A 17974-nucleotide genomic window follows, 5' to 3' on the forward strand; every position below is an offset into this window, starting at 1 on the left:
CTTTCAACAACAGAGCAGGTTCATCTTTAACTGACTGTGGATCTTGCTTCTACAGAAAAACCCCAAGTACACTCTGGATATACAGGCAGCGGATATGGAGGGAGAGGGACTGACTGGGTTCACGAAAGTCATTCTCACAGTGACTGACAGCAACGACAACGCCCCGATCTACACCCAGACACAGGTAAAGGCCTTCATTTACTCCTGGTTCAAATCTAGTCTAAGGGTAGTATAGCACAACGATGGATTAGAGGGTTGAGTTTACCGTTAACCCTGGTTTTGCCTTACTTCAAAGCTGGATAACTTTCTATCAGGGTAGATTTCCATGGAAACACGCCTTTAGCAAATAACCTGCTCTAGACCAGGTTTAGTTCCCAGTTTACACTATGGCTCTTTGACCGATCATCAGAGGAGAGAATCCTCCACTTTGGGAAAAGTCGCAAAGCGGCCCTGACTTCTGGATGAGTTGGCTTCTTATGGTTTGCTCCAGTATAAAGAGAACACATTTCCCTTTGGGGACAATATGGGACCTAAACACCCCTCGCTAACCCTCTGATCCAGCCTCATAATGAGGGCACAAGGTCGACTGTGTGTCCAGTCTCTTCACGTCTTGCTCATGTCTCAGTTTTCAGTCGAAGTGGAGGAGAATAAGAAGGATGCTCTGGTGGTAAGGATGTCGGTCACGGATAAAGACGACGCCCACACTCCGGCCTGGAACGCCAAATTCACCATCATTGACGGCAACAAAGACGGGCTGTTCACCGTGGCAACCGGCGCCAGCAAACAAGAGGGCATCATCACCACAGCTGAGGTACTGATCACACTTCAATAAAGAGCCATTTTACGGCTACACTACAAGCAGATCATTTCATATTGAACACTTCTCCCTGTCGCCTTTAGGGCCTGGACTTTGAGAAGATCTCCACCCACACTCTGGTGGTGGCTGTGGAAAACGAGGTCCCCTTCGCCGTGCCCCTCACCACCTCCACCGCCACGGTCACGGTCACCGTGCTCGACGTCAATGAAGCGCCAATATTTGACCCCACTGTCAAACTGATCTCCAAACCAGAGGACCTCCCTGTGGACCAGGAGGTGTTACGGTACACCGCCTACGACCCCGACACCGCCCGCAAGCAGACGGTCAGGTGAGCTTCAGTCGACCTCGGCCGGTTATGGGCAGCACACAGGGTGGTGCTTTTTTTAAATTTGTTTTTGATGGAACTTGTGCAACGAGGCAGAAACAAGAAAGAAAGTTGTAAAATGATACATCGGGCAACCTCTAGTGAAAACGACTCAATATTTTCCTGTTTGGTTGTTTTTGTCTGTTTTTTTTCTTTTAATTACGAACTGCTTCATTTGAAAGAGTGACACACCAGGATTAATTTTCTTTCTGCTTCTGCAGGTACAAGATCGTGAGTGACCCGGCCGGTTGGCTGAACGTGGATAAAGACACCGGTTTGGTGACGGTGAAGTCTGAGATGGACCGAGAGCATCTGTTTGTGAAGAATGACATCTACACTGCTCTGATCGGAGCCTACGACGATGGTACCTTTAATATTATTTCCGATGTTGCACAAAATAAAAAAAAACACGCATGATTCAATAATATTATTTTAGTGCTTTTCTTTATTCAGTATTTTTCTCTCTCCTCAGACGAGGTTCCGGCCACAGGAACTGGGACTCTGGAGATCAAACTGGAGGACGTGAACGATAACGCTCCCACAATCGAAGAGCGAGACATCAGGGTCAGTCAAAACATATTTCCCTCAAACCGGTGTTTCCCAACTTGGTTTGCAGGGGCCCAAGGGGGAACACGAGCACTTAGCAGCAGTAATGATCAACCTCAGAATGCACAACTGAATATTATATCTACAACAGTGTTAGTAACAGAAGGTGTTCTGCTGTGAAAGGTTTGCATTTGAGATGGAATTTGCCCAGTGAGTTCCTCTTGCTGTTGAGTGTGTGCAGATTTAAACAAGTGTAATCTTATCATACTCACCCGTCGTCCTGTGCTTCCAGGTGTGTAACAAAAAGGCCGGCGCTCAACTGCTCACGGTATCGGACAAAGATGGGCCGGGATTCTCCGCTCCCTTCAGTGTCATGTTAGAGGGATCGTCCAAGAACAACTGGACGGCACGAATGAACGAAACCGGTGAGTCCAGCAGGCGGACCTCCCGATTCTAAATGCATGTACGCAAAATACATGGCTTAAAGTTCTTATCACTCATGCTCCCTCGTCTTTTTTGGAAAATCTGACCCCAACGGGAGACTGTCCAGATACTTTAAAGGAATAGGCCACTGTTTTTCCATCCTGAGAGATGTTCTTACCTTAGCTTAGAGGAGTTGATGCGTAACTGTCTGGTCTTTGCGTGTGCGCTCAGTAACGCAAATGTTGTTAGCATTTAGCCTCTCCCAGCATAGGCGTAGTGCCAAACTGGGGTGAACCTACCAAGCTGATCCACGTTTTCCCTATTTAAATACAGTTATGTGAAACGTTACCCGATCCAAGTTTAGTTACACAACAGGGCTCGAAATTAACTTTTTTTCTTGGTAGCGCATGTGCTCCTAATTCCTGATTCTTTTAGTTAGCACAACTAAAGGAGGAAGGGAATTAAAACACACCACATGCCACGTCCAGCTTTCTGTTGCCATTTTAGATGTATTATTGTAGCTGCTTGTATTGATTAAGCAATCTACAAAACTCTACAAGACGTATTATAAATTAACACTGTAAATGGGACATCAGATTTTGTGCCTCCCAACCGTTTTTATAATACATTCTTGCACATTGCTCCCAACCCCCGACTTTCTCTGCTCCGCCCCCGCTTCACTGCACTCACTCCGCACCTTCACTCTCCCCACTGCGGAGACGGCTTCAAAACACGCGCTACAAGCTGCACACTCCTTTGCAGGAGCTTTGAAGACGTGTTTGACATTGCGTTTGTGACTTTAAAGCAGTACTAAGTAACGTGTTTACCTTAATAAATCCTTTTGGTAGTCCCTGTGGGGGTAATACAAGTGTTTATGGGATGATTGGAGGGTCTTTCATCTCCCCCTGGTGTCTCTGGCCAGAAAACCATGTTTGCAACTTGACTGCCACCGGTGCGGAGAAAGCAATACACACTAATGTAATCACGAAGAAGAAGCTAACATGCTAACGGGCAAAGCTAACTGCGGGCTAACGTCACTTTAAACAGTATTTACAGCCAAGTTTGAGTGAAAAAAAATATTTTTATTGTATAATTGGATGCACAGTAACCCTCACTCCCTTCGCCTTTCCTGTCAGCGTAGTATTTACTCTCCAAGACCATTAATAAGTTAAAAATTCGTAACTTGCTACTACACCTGCAGTTGCGCTTATGGCCTCTAGGGGGAAGAGTTACTTAGTACTGCTTTAAGTTTTCAGCACTGCACGAGAGGACGAGCGGGTTGGAGTGAAGTTTCGAGCATCATTTGAGAGATTCCCCCAATCCCAATAAGTTCATGAATGATACACGCTCCTCGTTTAATCGTACAGACATTACAGTTGCGTAAATACATTGGCACGTTCAGTGAAAGCGGCTGATGATGAATGAGAGCGGCGCACACGCACTTATACGTAGGTATAGAAAACACGAACTGGGCTGGTGCAGGTCGGCCCAGGTCGACGTGTGGCTGAAAGGACTGACGGCGGCGCTGAGACAACAGAGAGGACAGATCTAGTTTCTGATATCCTCCCGAACTATTATTGAACAGAAAGTTTGCAAATACAATGATGCTAGTTTTTTTTATAAAGTAGCACGAGAAGGCTTTGTTTTAAGGTGGTAGAAAATATGCGAGTGATTCTATTTTTTAGATCACAAAGGCTTAAATTTGCGAGCATGTGAGACTAAAATGATTAATTAATGGCAGAGTGTTTGGAATTGCTTGTAACGGATGTCATTTCTATTGCTCAAAACAAAATAAAGAATGAGCCCCTCCCAACGGGCTCAAGAACCTCATTGGTTAATGCACTTTACAGCAGACGAACATCATCTACAAAATCAGCTGTTAGGGCGGCTGGTGCAGGTTTGTTGATGGGGAGCTACTGCCCTCTTCAACTGGCCCGCTCTTCACCCGGCTTTTTAACGCACCACTCGATGTAGGCGTTACATCATACACTGTACATAATAAAATGTATATAAATAATAATAATACATTAAAAATGCACATAGATTAAAATTGTGTTGAGCCTGGTAATGACAACTGGAGCAACAAGAACACGGACTATAATACGTGCATTAATGTGCACTTATGTCATGAAAACTAGTGGCTGATATTTGGCATTGGAAACTGAAAGAAATATATGAATGGTCGCTTTGTTACTTGCTTTGTGGCGATCTTGCAGGAAATAGTAATAGTGTAATAGTGTTTGGTTCTGTTATTATGTGAATAGTTCAAACAGTGGTTGTGAGTCAAAAAGCTGTTCTGAAAGGAAACGAGTTCTTCATTTTTTGTTTTGTTTTCTTTGCTATTGTTCCTTGTTGTTGTTTTGTTTACACTGATTATACTATGAGAAATGAAAAGTTCATCATTTTGAGTTGGGGGTAGGCGCTCATAAGCTTTTGCTTCAGCCTACTCCTTTTGAGCAAAATGTATGCTCAAATAAATAAATGAATAAATTAAAGATGATGCTTTTCTAAGCGGATAAAAAGGGGTACTGTATGTATGGTGTAATAATACACTGTGGAACGCGCAGTAAAGTGAGATATTACTGTGCGGACGTTGAAGGGCTCCTATGTTATCACGCTCTCCCATCATCAATACAAGATTTTGGTGAAAAATGAATGCAATGTGCTGTAATCAAAGTTAAAAGCAGCCCAACCAAATACTAAAGCATGCAACCTTTTTTTTTTGTGGTGATTTTTGTTTTATTTTTGTTTGTTTTGGTCTGGCAGTGTATTTGTAATTCTTGTATGCACTACCATTTAAAATTGTAAAAGAAACATTTCAGGTTCAATCTGTCCATCCAACAGGGTATCCGCCGGCTCTTAAAAAGTCTTAAAGTCTAAAATTCAAGAATCCTAATTTAAGGCCTTAAAAAGTCTGCCTTTTTCCACCTCCGTAACATTGCTCGCCTCCGCCCCACCCTCTCCACATCTGCTGCTGAAACTCTGATCCATGCATTTATTACATCCAGACTCGACTACTGCAATAGCCTCCTGTACGGTCTCCCCTCCTCTGATTTACAAAAACTGCAATATGTTCAAAACTCTGCTGCCCGCCTCCTCACCCACACCCGCTACAGAGACCACATCACCCCCGTCCTCCAACAGCTTCACTGGCTCCCCGTACAACAGCGCATCCACTACAAAGTTCTGCTCATCACCTACAAAGCCCTCAACAACCTGGCCCCCCCATACCTCACAGACCTCCTACAACGCCACCGCCCATCCCGTCGCCTCCGCTCTGCCGACTTAAACCTCCTCAAACCCATCACCAAATCAAAGCACCGAACCCTGGGGGACCGAGCCTTCGCCATCGCCGCCCCCACCCTCTGGAACTCACTCCCCATCCACATCAGAAACTCAGACTCACTGGCCACCTACAAAAAACTGCTCAAAACACACCTGTTTCAGCTCACTTACAACCAACAATAGCTCTGCCATCTTTGTTTGTCTGTCTCACTTGTAAAGCGTCTTTGTGTTTCCTGAAAAGCGCTATATAAGACCTATGTATTATTATTATTATTATTATTAAAATTCAGCCTATTTGGTCTTAAATCCAGGGTAAACTGGTCTTAAAAATTAACGTTCAACGACCCAATTATTTGCGCACAATTTAGTTTAAAAAAATAGACAAATAAAGGCACAGAAGCAGCGATGAGGAGCCGCCCGGGGCCGCTCATGGTCCAAGAGGGCGAAGCGACGCTGACGCACTGGCCGCTTCCACAAACAACGTAAACTCAGCCATAGTCGAGCGAGGCAGAAGGACTCTCCTTCAGAGCTATATCCGCCAAAAAAACGATTGAAGTCAGCAGAGTTTAGGAATCCAAAACATGACCAAGGTGTTGTTGTCGCTGATGGATCCGTAATGCTGCTGTCGGTGGAAAGATACGTCCAATATGAAACATCGTGGAGATAATCCTTCGCTTTAAATGTCTAACTCAAGGTAATGAACGGCATAATTCTCAATAAAGTTTGTCCAAATGTTGGGAAACACAAAGCGAACGCTGCTCTGCTCAGGGACAGAAGGAAAGAGAAAGTCCTGTTACTTTAGAAACACGTTTCTCAGTTTGTTCATCAAAACATCTGACAAACAAGTTTAGAAAACATAAAACCTAGACTAGATTCTGGCCTAATAATAATAATATTAAAATAATGATGCTAATTAATTAGTTGTAAAGTTGACAGTGTTTTGTTCTTTGCAAACGAGTGGAAAAGCTGCTTTTATTTTTAGAAGCAGTGAATGTTTACCAGCTCAAGTATTACAAAGCATTTTGAATACAAAAACTAAATATCTGTTTTCTTTCATTCAGTCGATAATTGTGAGTAATTATTCAATCTCAATATTCTTATTATGGGATAAGGTTGTTAAAACTTGAATGGTTGTTAAAATGCCTAATGTGAAAAATTAAGTTCTTATCACACTGTGAAATCAAAAACAACAGTTCGACTCTTGGATTTTTGTGACAGTGATTTTCTTTACAGTCCATTTATAAATTGCACGTTCAAAAACAGGTCGTATTTTTGAGATTTTGTGGTCTTAAAAAGGTCTTAAAAAGTCCTAAATTTGACTTGTCCAACTCTGCAGATATCCTGATCCAAAACAAATAAGAGCTGTGTTAATAATTGTTTAAATGTCTTTGTTCAGGCACTGGGATCATCCTGCAGCTGGTCACAGACCTCGAGCCGGGGTCCTACACTGTGGAGCTGAGAGTGGCCGACACACAGAGCCTGGACCAGCTCTCCACGGTCACAGCTGAGGTCTGCAGCTGCGAAGGCCCAGACGTCACCTGTGAGGGGCGCATTGCAGGGGGCTCCTCTCTGCCCATGATCCTGGGGGTGCTGGCTGGAATCATGCTGCTGCTCAGTGAGTCGATCAGAGACGAGTAGAGGGCGACCGATAGTTTGTGCTACTTTGTGCTAATCTCATCCACGCAACAAAAAAATGTTTCTACGGCTGTATCCGAATGTCCGCACTATTCCCTATATAGTGCACTATATAGTGGTCACGCCATTTTGTAGGGGTGTCCGAATGTCCAGAGAGAAAAAAGTAGTCCACTCGAAATGTCCCACAATGCATCTCGAAAAGTAGTGAGCATCGATGGTCACTAAACGGGTCAATATAGACCACAATGCATTGCGAGAGTCGGAGAAGAGCCTGACAGCGACAGGTCTTTGAACTAAACAACACGACTGAAGTAAATCAGCTGTTTCAGTCGTGTGTTCGGTTACCGTGAAAAGATGCTAACGTTAGCCGCTAACCTTTAGCTTGAGCTGTTAAATGACCGATAGCTTCCTCTCGAACAATCCAACCCATTCATGTAAAAGCGTATCTGACTCGTATTTATCCATCAATATTCCACTGTCTCTGAGTTTGGTCTTTATCACAGAAATACTTAATTCCCGGAGTTTAGCGAACTTTTAGCAGATGTAGTCACTCAATCTGCTGGCGCTTCGGACACCGGGCTCTGACCTACTTTCGGCACGGCTTTTGAGATAACGCTTGGGTGATTATTATTATTTATTTATTTTAAAATTTGTGATGATAGTAACGCCTGTAAAAGTGCCAAAACAGCCATTCTGTTTCATAAAATATTTGGAACAATAAATAAATTCATCAGGGGGTTAAGGACTAGGGTGGACATTCGGTACAGCCTACGCTTTTCTCTGTGTAGCAATGAATGCTGCTAACGCTAACCGCGGAAAACTAACATTAGCCACAGCTTCATGTTTGTCTGAAAAGCTAAATAATATCCATAGCACATATTTGGAGATTCAGCTTTATTCTTATTTACTGCCACTGTCTTTTGCACAATTTTAATCACTAAGGTAAAACCCAAGAACATTGGATAATGTAAGGACGGCGGGGCATCTGGAGTAACTTGTGTTTTGTGGTGTGCAGTGCTGGTGCTGCTGCTCCTGCTCTTCGCTCGACGCAGAGGAACCGAACAGAAGGAGCCTCTGCTTCAGGAAGACGACATTCGAGACAATATCTACTACTACGACGAGGAGGGGGGCGGAGAGGACGACCAGGTACTGCTACTTTTACTACTTCTACCTCTACAACTGCTGCTGCTACTACTGCTACTACTTCTACTACTTTTACTACTTCTACCTCTACTACAACTGCTGCTACTACTACTACTGCTACTACTACTTTTACTACTTCTACCTCTACTGCAACTGCTGCTACTACTACTACTTCTGCTGCTGCTACTACTACTACTACTACTACTTCTACCTCTACTACAACTGCTGCTGCTACTGCTACTTCTGCTACTGCTACTTTTACTACTTCTACCTCTACTGCAACTGCTGCTACTACTTCTGCTACTCCTGCTACTTCTGCTGCTGCTACTACTACTACTACTTCTACCTCTACTACAACTGCTGCTGCTACTGCTACTTCTGCTACTGCTACTTTTACTACTTCTACCTCTACTACAACTGCTGCTGCTACTACTACTTCTGCTACTTCTACTTTCACTTCTTCTCCTGCTTCTACTTCTACCTCTACTACAACTGCTGCTATTACTACTACATCTGCTACTTTTACTACTTCTACCTCTACTGCTACTACTTCTTCTGCTACTACTTCTACTGCCACTGCCACTACTACTACTACATCTACTGCTACTACTACTACTGCTACTACTACTACTTCTGCCCTATGCTACTACCTCTGCTGCTACTACTTATACTATTACTACTGCTGCTGCTGCTGCTACTACTTATACTGCTACTTTTTCTGCTACTACTTCTACTACTACTACTCATACTGCTGCTGCTGCTTATACTTATACTGCTGCTTATACTGCTACTACTACTGCTGTTACTACCACTTCTGCTCCTACTTATACTGCTGCTGCTACTACTTCTACTGTTACTAATACTTCTACTACTACTTCTACTTCTACTGCTACTACTTATACTTCTGCTACTACCTCTACTGCTACTACCTCTACTGCTACTACCTCTACTGCTACTACTTCTACTGCTACTACTTCTACTTCTGCTACTACCTCTACTGCTACTACTTCTACTGCTACTACTTATACTTCTGCTACTACCTCTACTGCTACTACTTCTACTTCTGCTACTACCTCTACTGCTACTACTTCTACTTCTGCTACTACCTCTACTGCTACTACTTCTACTGCTACTACTACCTCTACTGCTACTACTTATACTGCTGCTGCTGCTGCTGCTGCTTCTTCTACTTATACTGCTACTACTTCTATTGCTACTACTACTACTTTTACTTCTACTACTTCTACTGCTACTACTTCTACTGCTACAACTTCTACTTCTACTGCTACTACTATTACTTCTGCCCTATGCTACTACCTCTACTACTACTACTTCTGCTACTTCTACGGCTACTACTTCTACTACTGCTACTACTATGTCTGCCCTATGCTACTACCTCTTCTGCTACTACTTCTACTGCTACTACTACTACTTCTACTACTACTGCTGTTACTACCACTTCTGCTACTCCTGCTCCCATTTATACTGCTGCTGCTACTACTTCTTCTGTTACTACTACTACTTCTACTACTAGGGCTACTACTTATACTGCTGCTACCAGTGGTGCTAGTATAACTGCAGCAGACTCATTTTAACGATGAGGTTTTCGCGAGGCCAGTTAATATGATTTATATTGACTCCTGTTTGTTCCTTGGCTCTCAGGACTACTACGACCTGAGCGTGCTGCACAGAGGCCTGGATAACCGGCCCGATGTGATGAGGGACGACGTGATGCCTCAGTTCATGCCTGCTCCTCAGTACAGGCCCCGCCCGGCCAACCCCGACGAGATCGGCAACTTCATCGAAGACGTAAGACACCATTTAAACAACATGAAGTTCAATGGATGACTTTCATCTTATCACTTTAGTTCAGTAGATTGGCCATTACCATTTACTTGAACAAAGTAGATCTGGGAACATTTAGGCTGCATTTATATTGACTCACATAAAGTTTTTTTTTTATTATTATTTTCAAGTCAATTGACAATGTATCTTAATCAAAAAGGCAATACAAATGACTGCTGTGCATGAAAATCTAAGCAGCATCAAAAAATAATAATAAAAATAAACATTTGTTCATCAGGGCATTAGCTCATATATACAGATAATTTTTCACATAGTTTTAACACACTTACATTCTAGAATGTTAAGAGACTTATACAAGGACATCAGTTCATTTTTAAAAGGAACAAAATTGGATTAAATTCAGGAATCTACACCCGAATAATGTCTTTAACCTCTTAACTCCCACCTGAACATGTTTTCTCCAAATCTCCAAAACAAAAAAAGCTAAAATATGACCAGAAGAAGCGACAAAAATGACAACTCCAGCAAAAAAGATAAAAATCCATCAGAAAAGTGACAAAAATCCAGCAGAAAAGTGACACAAATCCAGCAGAAAAGTGACACAAATCCAGCAGAAAAGTGACACAAATCCAGCAGAAAAGTGACACAAATCCAGCAAAAAAAGTGACACAAATCCAGCAAAAAAGTGACAATAATCCAGCAAAAAAAAGTGACACAAATCCAGCAAAAAAGTGACACAAATCCAGCAGAAAAGTGACACAAATCCAGCAAAAAAGTGACAATAACCCAGCAAAAAAGTGACACAAATCCAGCAGAAAAGTGACACAAATCCAGCAGAAAAGTGACACAAATCCAGCAGAAAAGTGACACAAATCCATCAGAAAAGTGACACAAATCCATCAGAAAAGTGACACAAATCCAGCAGAAAAGTGACACAAATCCAGCAGAAAAGTGACACAAATCCAGCAAAAAAGTGACAATAATCCAGCAAAAAAAAAGTGACAGAAGAGCAGCAAAAAAGTATTAAAAAAGTGACAAAAACGCATAAGGGAAATAAAAAGTGACGTCAATGCATAGAGGAGAGACTGGATTCGGTTTTGGCGGGTGGTAAGAGGTTAAGTCTGTTTTCAAGTCTACTTTAGGAATAAAAAACAACACACATTTACAGTATCAGACTGTAATAACCAGAATAAGTAGTTGAACGCGCTGCAGTTTCTCATTTCTCTCTCTCTCTCTCTCCTCAGAACATGAAGGCGGCGGATAACGACCCCACGGCGCCGCCATACGACTCCCTGCTGGTGTTCGATTACGAGGGCGGTGGCTCCGACGCCGGGTCTCTGTCCTCCATCAACTCGTCCGACTCCGGGGACCAGGACTACGACTGCCTCAGCGAGTGGGGCCCGCGCTTCAAGAAGCTCTCCGACATGTACGGAGGCGGAGAGGACGACGACATGATTTAGAGGAAAGAAAAATAACCTGAGAGATTTATAAAGTGACGGGCCAAAGAGACTGGTTTCAGACGAGTTCACTCCACATCTGACAAAAGCTCCGTTTGGGTTTTTTTTCCATCGGCTCGTCTTTGGCTTTCTGTCCAGCTGAGGTGGAAAAACCTTTAACTGTAGAAAGGACAAATTTGCATAAAAACTCACTGAAATAGGTCTAGATCAGAGATAAGAGTTTCTAGTTTTTCTTCCAAATTCAATTATGGCGAGACACGGCAGGGAAACCATCGATTTTTTCACGTCAATGTTAAGATTTTTAGCTAGTTTTCCCCATCGTAGTTTTAATATCAGAGTAAAAAAAAAACTCACTCACCCTTTTTGTGATGCTTATTTTATGATTCTCCAGAAATCGACAGGAAATAACAGAAACGTTGCGCCGCACACTAAAGATTCCAAACCTCTCGGACAATTCTTCAGAGGGATTTTTAATGTCTAATCCCAAGCCTGAGTTATTTCATTTTTGAATACGCTTTTTAGCGGTTTAAAGCTTAACAAGATATCCCAAAAAGTCCATGTCAACACAATAAAACCATAAATCTAAACTATACTTGCTGAGCTGGAATTAGATTTTTTTTGTTTTGTTGCAATTTTGATGCATTTCTCATATTTGTTCGTAATTTACAGCAGAATTGATGTTGCTGGAGTTATTATTATTGTTTCCTATTCACCTACAGTGTCTCGCTTTAAGTGAACCAGATTTACCAAATGAGTCTGAGACTAGTTTAAGACGGGATTACTGCACGTGTAACAAAAACATTCTAGTAATTTTATTATATGAACATGTGGTAATCGTACATATCTCATCTATGGCTTTAGTTCCTTCAAACAATTAGGGCCTCAAATCGTAAAAAAAAAAGGAACAGATTTATCCAAAAAGTCACTGAAATAGGTAGACATAAATTTGAAGCATTTGCTCGACATTGCTGCAAATAAACTAATCTTCGATCTTTTAAAGGAAAAGGCCACCGTTTTGAAATACTGAGATATGTTCTTACCTTAGACGAGTTCATTTGTACCTAGCGTTAGCGTTAGCGTTAGCATTTAGCCTCTCCTCCTCTCCTATAGCTCCAAGCCAATTTCCACAAAATTAAACAATGTAGATTTTCTAAGCGGATAAAAAGGGGAACTATATTGTAAGGAGTAATAATACCAATGTGTAATTATACTTTTTCATGTAGCACTTCACGTAACCATATTTAAATAGGGAAAAACGTGGAAGAGCTGTCTATCTTCACCTCGTTTGGAGCTGTAGAGAAGTGGCTAAATGCTAACGCTAATGCTAGGTACAAATGAACTCGTCTATGCTAAGGTAAGAACATATCTCAGTATGTAAAAAACGGTGGCCTGTTCCTTTTAAGTGCAAACATGATGAGGTAAATTGAACATTTCCTTACAAAACTATAAACATTTTACAGGTACAAAAAGTTTACAAAACCTCAAGATGAAACTCCATTTCATTAAGAGGTTTTCACACTTGCCTCTCGCATTTGGGACGTGAAATTCAAAAGTACCGCACAATATTGGATCCAATTCTTCTAAATCCTGGACACCAAATGGAAATAAAGCATAATAAAGCGATTGTCAAATGTTTACTTAATTTCCTGAAACTACACGAACGTTTAAATGGTAAAGTATTGCACGCTTGTTTAAAACCACGTAAACCTCTTTCTGGATGTTGCCAGAGAGGGGAAGAAAAAAAAAAAAAAAAAACACGCTCCGAACTTTACAGCACCGCAACGCCAAAGAAATGGCGGCCATTTTGTTTTTGACGCTTCAGCCGCGAACAAGTTCTGATTTAAGACTTCAAGCCTCGTTTCGATGTGACATTTTTATATTGAGAATGGTCAGATTTGCTGCTTCGGCTCCAGAGAAAATGCATTGAGACGAAAGTAATAATAATAATAAACTCGTTTGGTTTTCAGATTTGTAAATAGTGCCTTGTTTTGACAATCATTTCTTAAAGTCTGTCTGTAAATTCAAGTGGAAGCTGCAGATTTGGACCCTTTTTGAGTTTAAAATGACTAGTTTTACTGTTAAGTTGCCGGTTCCACGCCGGGCGCTCACTGTTGCACTGTTTAAGCCTTACACACCTTTCATGGTACTTCAAGTTGTACTTCGAAATGTACTTCTGTGTACTTCTGGGCTGGTACATGTTATGAATGACGCGGTGAGAGATCAGAAAAATCTTAATTTCTTTTTGTTTTTAAATATTGTTGTTTGTCGATGCCTTTTTTTCTTACACTGTCGACACTTGTCCGGGTACAACGCCAATGCTGGTTATGATTTTTTTTTTTTATATAAAGTTCTTAATATACAACTGTGAACGAGTGTGGGTTTGTTTCATTATGTGAATAAAATTATAGGCAATATTTCAATCCAAAGTCATTTGAGCTGGTGTTTATTGGAATTCATCAGGTCAGATTAACAATACATTTAGGGACAAATTTTCATAAGCACTTTCCCCATATGTACTGTCATTATGCTTTCAAGTTGATGGTATTTGAAAGGGCTAGGACGTTACATTTGTCACGATCCAATACGATTCACAATATCCGATACCTATTGCAATGCAGTAATTATGAAAAGTAATATATTTATCTTAAAATGTATAGGCAGCGATTTATCCACTGGCCCCTCAGTTTGAGTACTCTAACCGAAGATCTTTAATAAAACTCGAGATGGACGTTGCCATAGTAGTACTTTGGAACGAGTGGCTATTATGTCGGCCATCTTGTGACTGGCCGTTTTTATTTTTTCATGATCTTACGTCATATCTGTTAAGAAAATAATACGTTTGCAGTTTATCAAATGTTATTTCAGTTTCATAGTAGGCATAGACTTATATACTTACAGTATTTCAAATAATAACATTTGTTTCCTACTTTAAAACAGTATTTCTGTACTTAACACGACATGACCAATGTTTATTGAACATGGGACAGTGATACAGTGAATGCTAAACACCAAACCCTGGGAATGAAGGGAGAAAACAAAGCTAATATGGCTTTTTTACAGCTAATTATGACTTACTTAGATGGATAACATCTGACCCATCTTCTTCCACTTGTCCGTTGCCGGGTCGTGGGGCCAGCTGTCCGAGCTGCCCAAATCACATTGCACCAGCCCGTATGGCGCCCCCTGCAGGTGGTGGGTCCACATGAGGACGGCCTCACGATTCAAACCGGGCCTGTTGGTCTCTCATAAGGGGCTTCTGAACTGCTCTTTGTCTGACCCGTCACCTGGACCTGTTTGCCATGAGAGACTCTACCAGGGGCACACAGTACCCGACAACAGAGCTCCAGGATCAAACTCAAACCCCTCCACCACCCCCAACATCTGATGCAATATTTTAAAGTAAAAACATTAAAAACTGTCATATGCTTTAAACTAATACCTGCGCTGCCTTCATGTGCTCGGGTAAAGAAGTTCCTCTCTGGTTGTGAAGTGGAAGTTACAAGTGCCCTGTGTTCTACATCTGACCTGCAGCTACTTTGTATCTGCTTTGATAAAAACACACAAAGACTGGCTTTTTCTGTGTGTGTACAAAGATACAATATTAAAACTGAAGCTAAATGCAGAGTGTCGGCTTCATAACAATCAGCTAAAAGACAAAACGCATTATTGCTGCTCTCTTTGTTGAAAGGTCAAAGGTTATCTCATCTCAGGCATCAAAATTATCTCCAAGTGGAACATACGAGGCTAGGTGGTGGGACTGGGATAAAATATCAGATCGGATTTGGATCGCAGTACTTTGTGCTGCAATACCAAATATCAATACTTTATTAAGTATGGCAATACTTTCAATACTTGTGTTTGGAGGCATTTTTTTTAAATCATAAACTCCTTTGTTTTCGAGGAACAGGACTTACACTACATTACATTTTTCAATCTCAACACTTCAGTAAATGTCAAATGGCCTTTGGTTTCTAAACTTTGGACACATTACTGTTTTCTTTTTACGCATTTTAAGATAAACATAGTACTTATTGAAGCGAGATACGTATCGGATCGGCCCCTGAGTATCGTGATACGTATCGGATCATGACAAAAGGGGATCGTCCCAGCCCTGCAGGGGGTGTTCATGTGCAGTTTTCCACTCGACAAGTGGTGTTTACCACAATCACGAGAGGAGAAAGAATCATCCGTGTAGCACAAATGTATGACAAAGTAAAATTGTTTGACAAACGAACAATTGAATATAGAGTTTATTAAAAATAATGCAAATAAATAACATTTCGATTTTTACACAGATTCCCTTCAGTCACAAAGTCCCTTTAAAAAATAATAATATTCACATCAAAGATGAGACGCAGAAACATGGTTCAGTCCTGGCTTCGACCTGTTTTCACTGCACAATCGTTTACAAGAACTTTGTTAGTCCAGTTTGGTCCAAAGATCTCACATTCTGCAAAATAAAACCAGTCTCAGTCTGGTTCTTATTTAGTCCAACTTAAATCCTGTTTAACTTCGTGATGGGCAGCTCGCACAGTGTGATTATGAGGCAGTGGTGGTATATGGGAATTAACAGCGCCATCTAGTGGTCTGAAAATGTGTTTATTAAAAAAAAAAAGTAACATAAAATAAGCCTGAGTTTGTTTATCCTCGTTCGAAAACGTCCAGCAGTAAAGGATAAGTGATGAAGTGATCTCAAAATCAAAGACACTATACCTGATTTTTTAAAATTATTATTATAACAAACAAATCTCGATTCTTCACTGGGATGAATTTTTCGGCACGTTTCATAACTTGCAGGGTCATTGCCACAGAAATGCAAGAAAACTGGTCTGAGAATGAATGAAATTGATACAAAGGCTTTGTAATTAAATGGTCAGTGTTTTCCCCGTGTCAGCTCCTGACACTCCTAATCACCGGTTAATTAGCATCAGAGGTCTATATTAAAGTAGCTATGATAGTTAGCATTGAGACTCCTTCCTAACTGACAGCCCAATTCGGAGGCTTCTTATCATGGTGGACGCAGACGCACATCTGGTTTGGCGTTAAGCCTCTTACCAGTCTTCTCGTTTTGGAAGGGGCCACAGAGCTGATTGTGACAAATAATAAAATGGGTCTGAACCATCAAGTATTAGTAAACTTTTACATTAATTACTCCATTCGAGAGAATCGATGTTGACAGTTCAGTCTCCTCCTACAGAGCATGTTCCGAAAAAGGCAGGAAACTCTGTTCCCGTGAGGCAGGCTGAGCGGATACAAGCCTCCACAGCTCCCCAGGGCACAACACTTTAAAATGCATATAACAACACACCAGCCTGGTTAAACATATGTGCCCCGTCGCGAGATCCAGGGACACAAGTCGGCAGCCCAAGTTTCGAGAAAAACGTAAAAAAGTTTTCACAGAATCGTTCAGTTGAAGTCACGAAGAAGCCTTTACATGTTTAGGCTCAAACCGGCTTATTTAGGGAGATTTGGGAGCGTGCAGTAGGGGCGTGACTTTACATACTAGGTAAACATGTTTGGAAGAGGATTTATTAATCACAGATTATGTGGCACTGCTTCCTCATGAAGAGCCTTGAGAGCAAAGCAGCGACAGCGGGACAGAGACGCTGCTTTGCTCCCCAGACAAGACCACACTTTGGCCACTGCAGCTTCAGCAAAAAGCACCAAATACCAAGTTTAGTATCTTTTTATCATGGTGGATTTTGCGTTTGAGTTGATCTCTGATGTCTCGCTCTGTTTCCACGTTAGAATACGCTCGTCTCCTGTTTCCTTTTGTTGTTTGGGGAGGAGGCACCACTGCTTTGAACTCAAGGCCTGAGGATTGAAACCCCACACACATGACACGACAGGGGGAGCTTTACAGCGGGATGGCTTTTCTAAATGAGATGTAAATGAGCCCTATTGTCACTCCCAGAGAGGTGAGAACAGCCCAAAAGTCCAGAGGCCGATTCCTCTCTTTGACATTTCCAGTTCCTAAATTCAACTTGCCACATCTTCTCCAAATATGATCAGATTTCCATGTGTTACACATTGTTGGAAACTTTGGTGACTACACTTTCACAAGCTACAGCATGTCCCGCTCAAAATGCCCCAAAACCGAGTTGTGTCCCCCGTTCTCGTGATGGGTCACATATGTCACGCTTCTCAGAGTTGTCACAGGAATAAACTGTATTTTTAGACATAACAAAAGTGTTTAGAGCCAGGCTTTTAAGTTGTTTTTGACACGTGTAAACTTCCCATTGGTTTCCATGTTATACTAAACCTTCTGGAGTCGCCCCTTGCCACTAGGGGGTGGTATTGCAGCAATGTCATCCCGCCACCATGAGGAACAAAGAGAAGTGCTTTCCTTTCCCATTGGTCTAAACCTGACGTGCCATTGAACTGCGCCCCCTGCTGCTCGTTGCGTGTGACACAATATGCCGTGGAATACAGTCAAATAATCAGTCAGGTGACGTTTGTTGGAGTGACCGCCCGGCAGAGGCGCTGTTGTCGGTGCTT

At 41.8% G+C, this 17974-nt stretch overlaps 1 protein-coding gene across 1 annotated transcript in view; it reads left to right on the forward strand.

Annotated features, from left to right (window-relative positions):
* LOC306971990 (B-cadherin-like) overlaps positions 1-11717 on the forward strand; it is a 34040-nt gene extending 22323 nt beyond the window's left edge. Inside the window, exons 10-19 of the mRNA XM_079568433.1 lie at positions 56-184; positions 626-811; positions 901-1145; positions 1403-1545; positions 1654-1745; positions 2020-2152; positions 6832-7050; positions 8086-8216; positions 9876-10022; positions 11264-11717. Coding sequence (XP_079424559.1) covers positions 56-184; positions 626-811; positions 901-1145; positions 1403-1545; positions 1654-1745; positions 2020-2152; positions 6832-7050; positions 8086-8216; positions 9876-10022; positions 11264-11479 — 1641 coding nt within the window. The 3' untranslated portion in view covers positions 11480-11717. The remainder of the gene's footprint in view (positions 1-55; positions 185-625; positions 812-900; positions 1146-1402; positions 1546-1653; positions 1746-2019; positions 2153-6831; positions 7051-8085; positions 8217-9875; positions 10023-11263) is intronic.
* Positions 11718-17974: the final 6257 nt, after the last annotated feature.

The sequence above is a fragment of the Gobius niger genome (assembly GCF_951799975.1).
Source record: "Gobius niger genome assembly, chromosome: 12".
Taxonomy (NCBI): domain Eukaryota; kingdom Metazoa; phylum Chordata; class Actinopteri; order Gobiiformes; family Gobiidae; genus Gobius; species Gobius niger.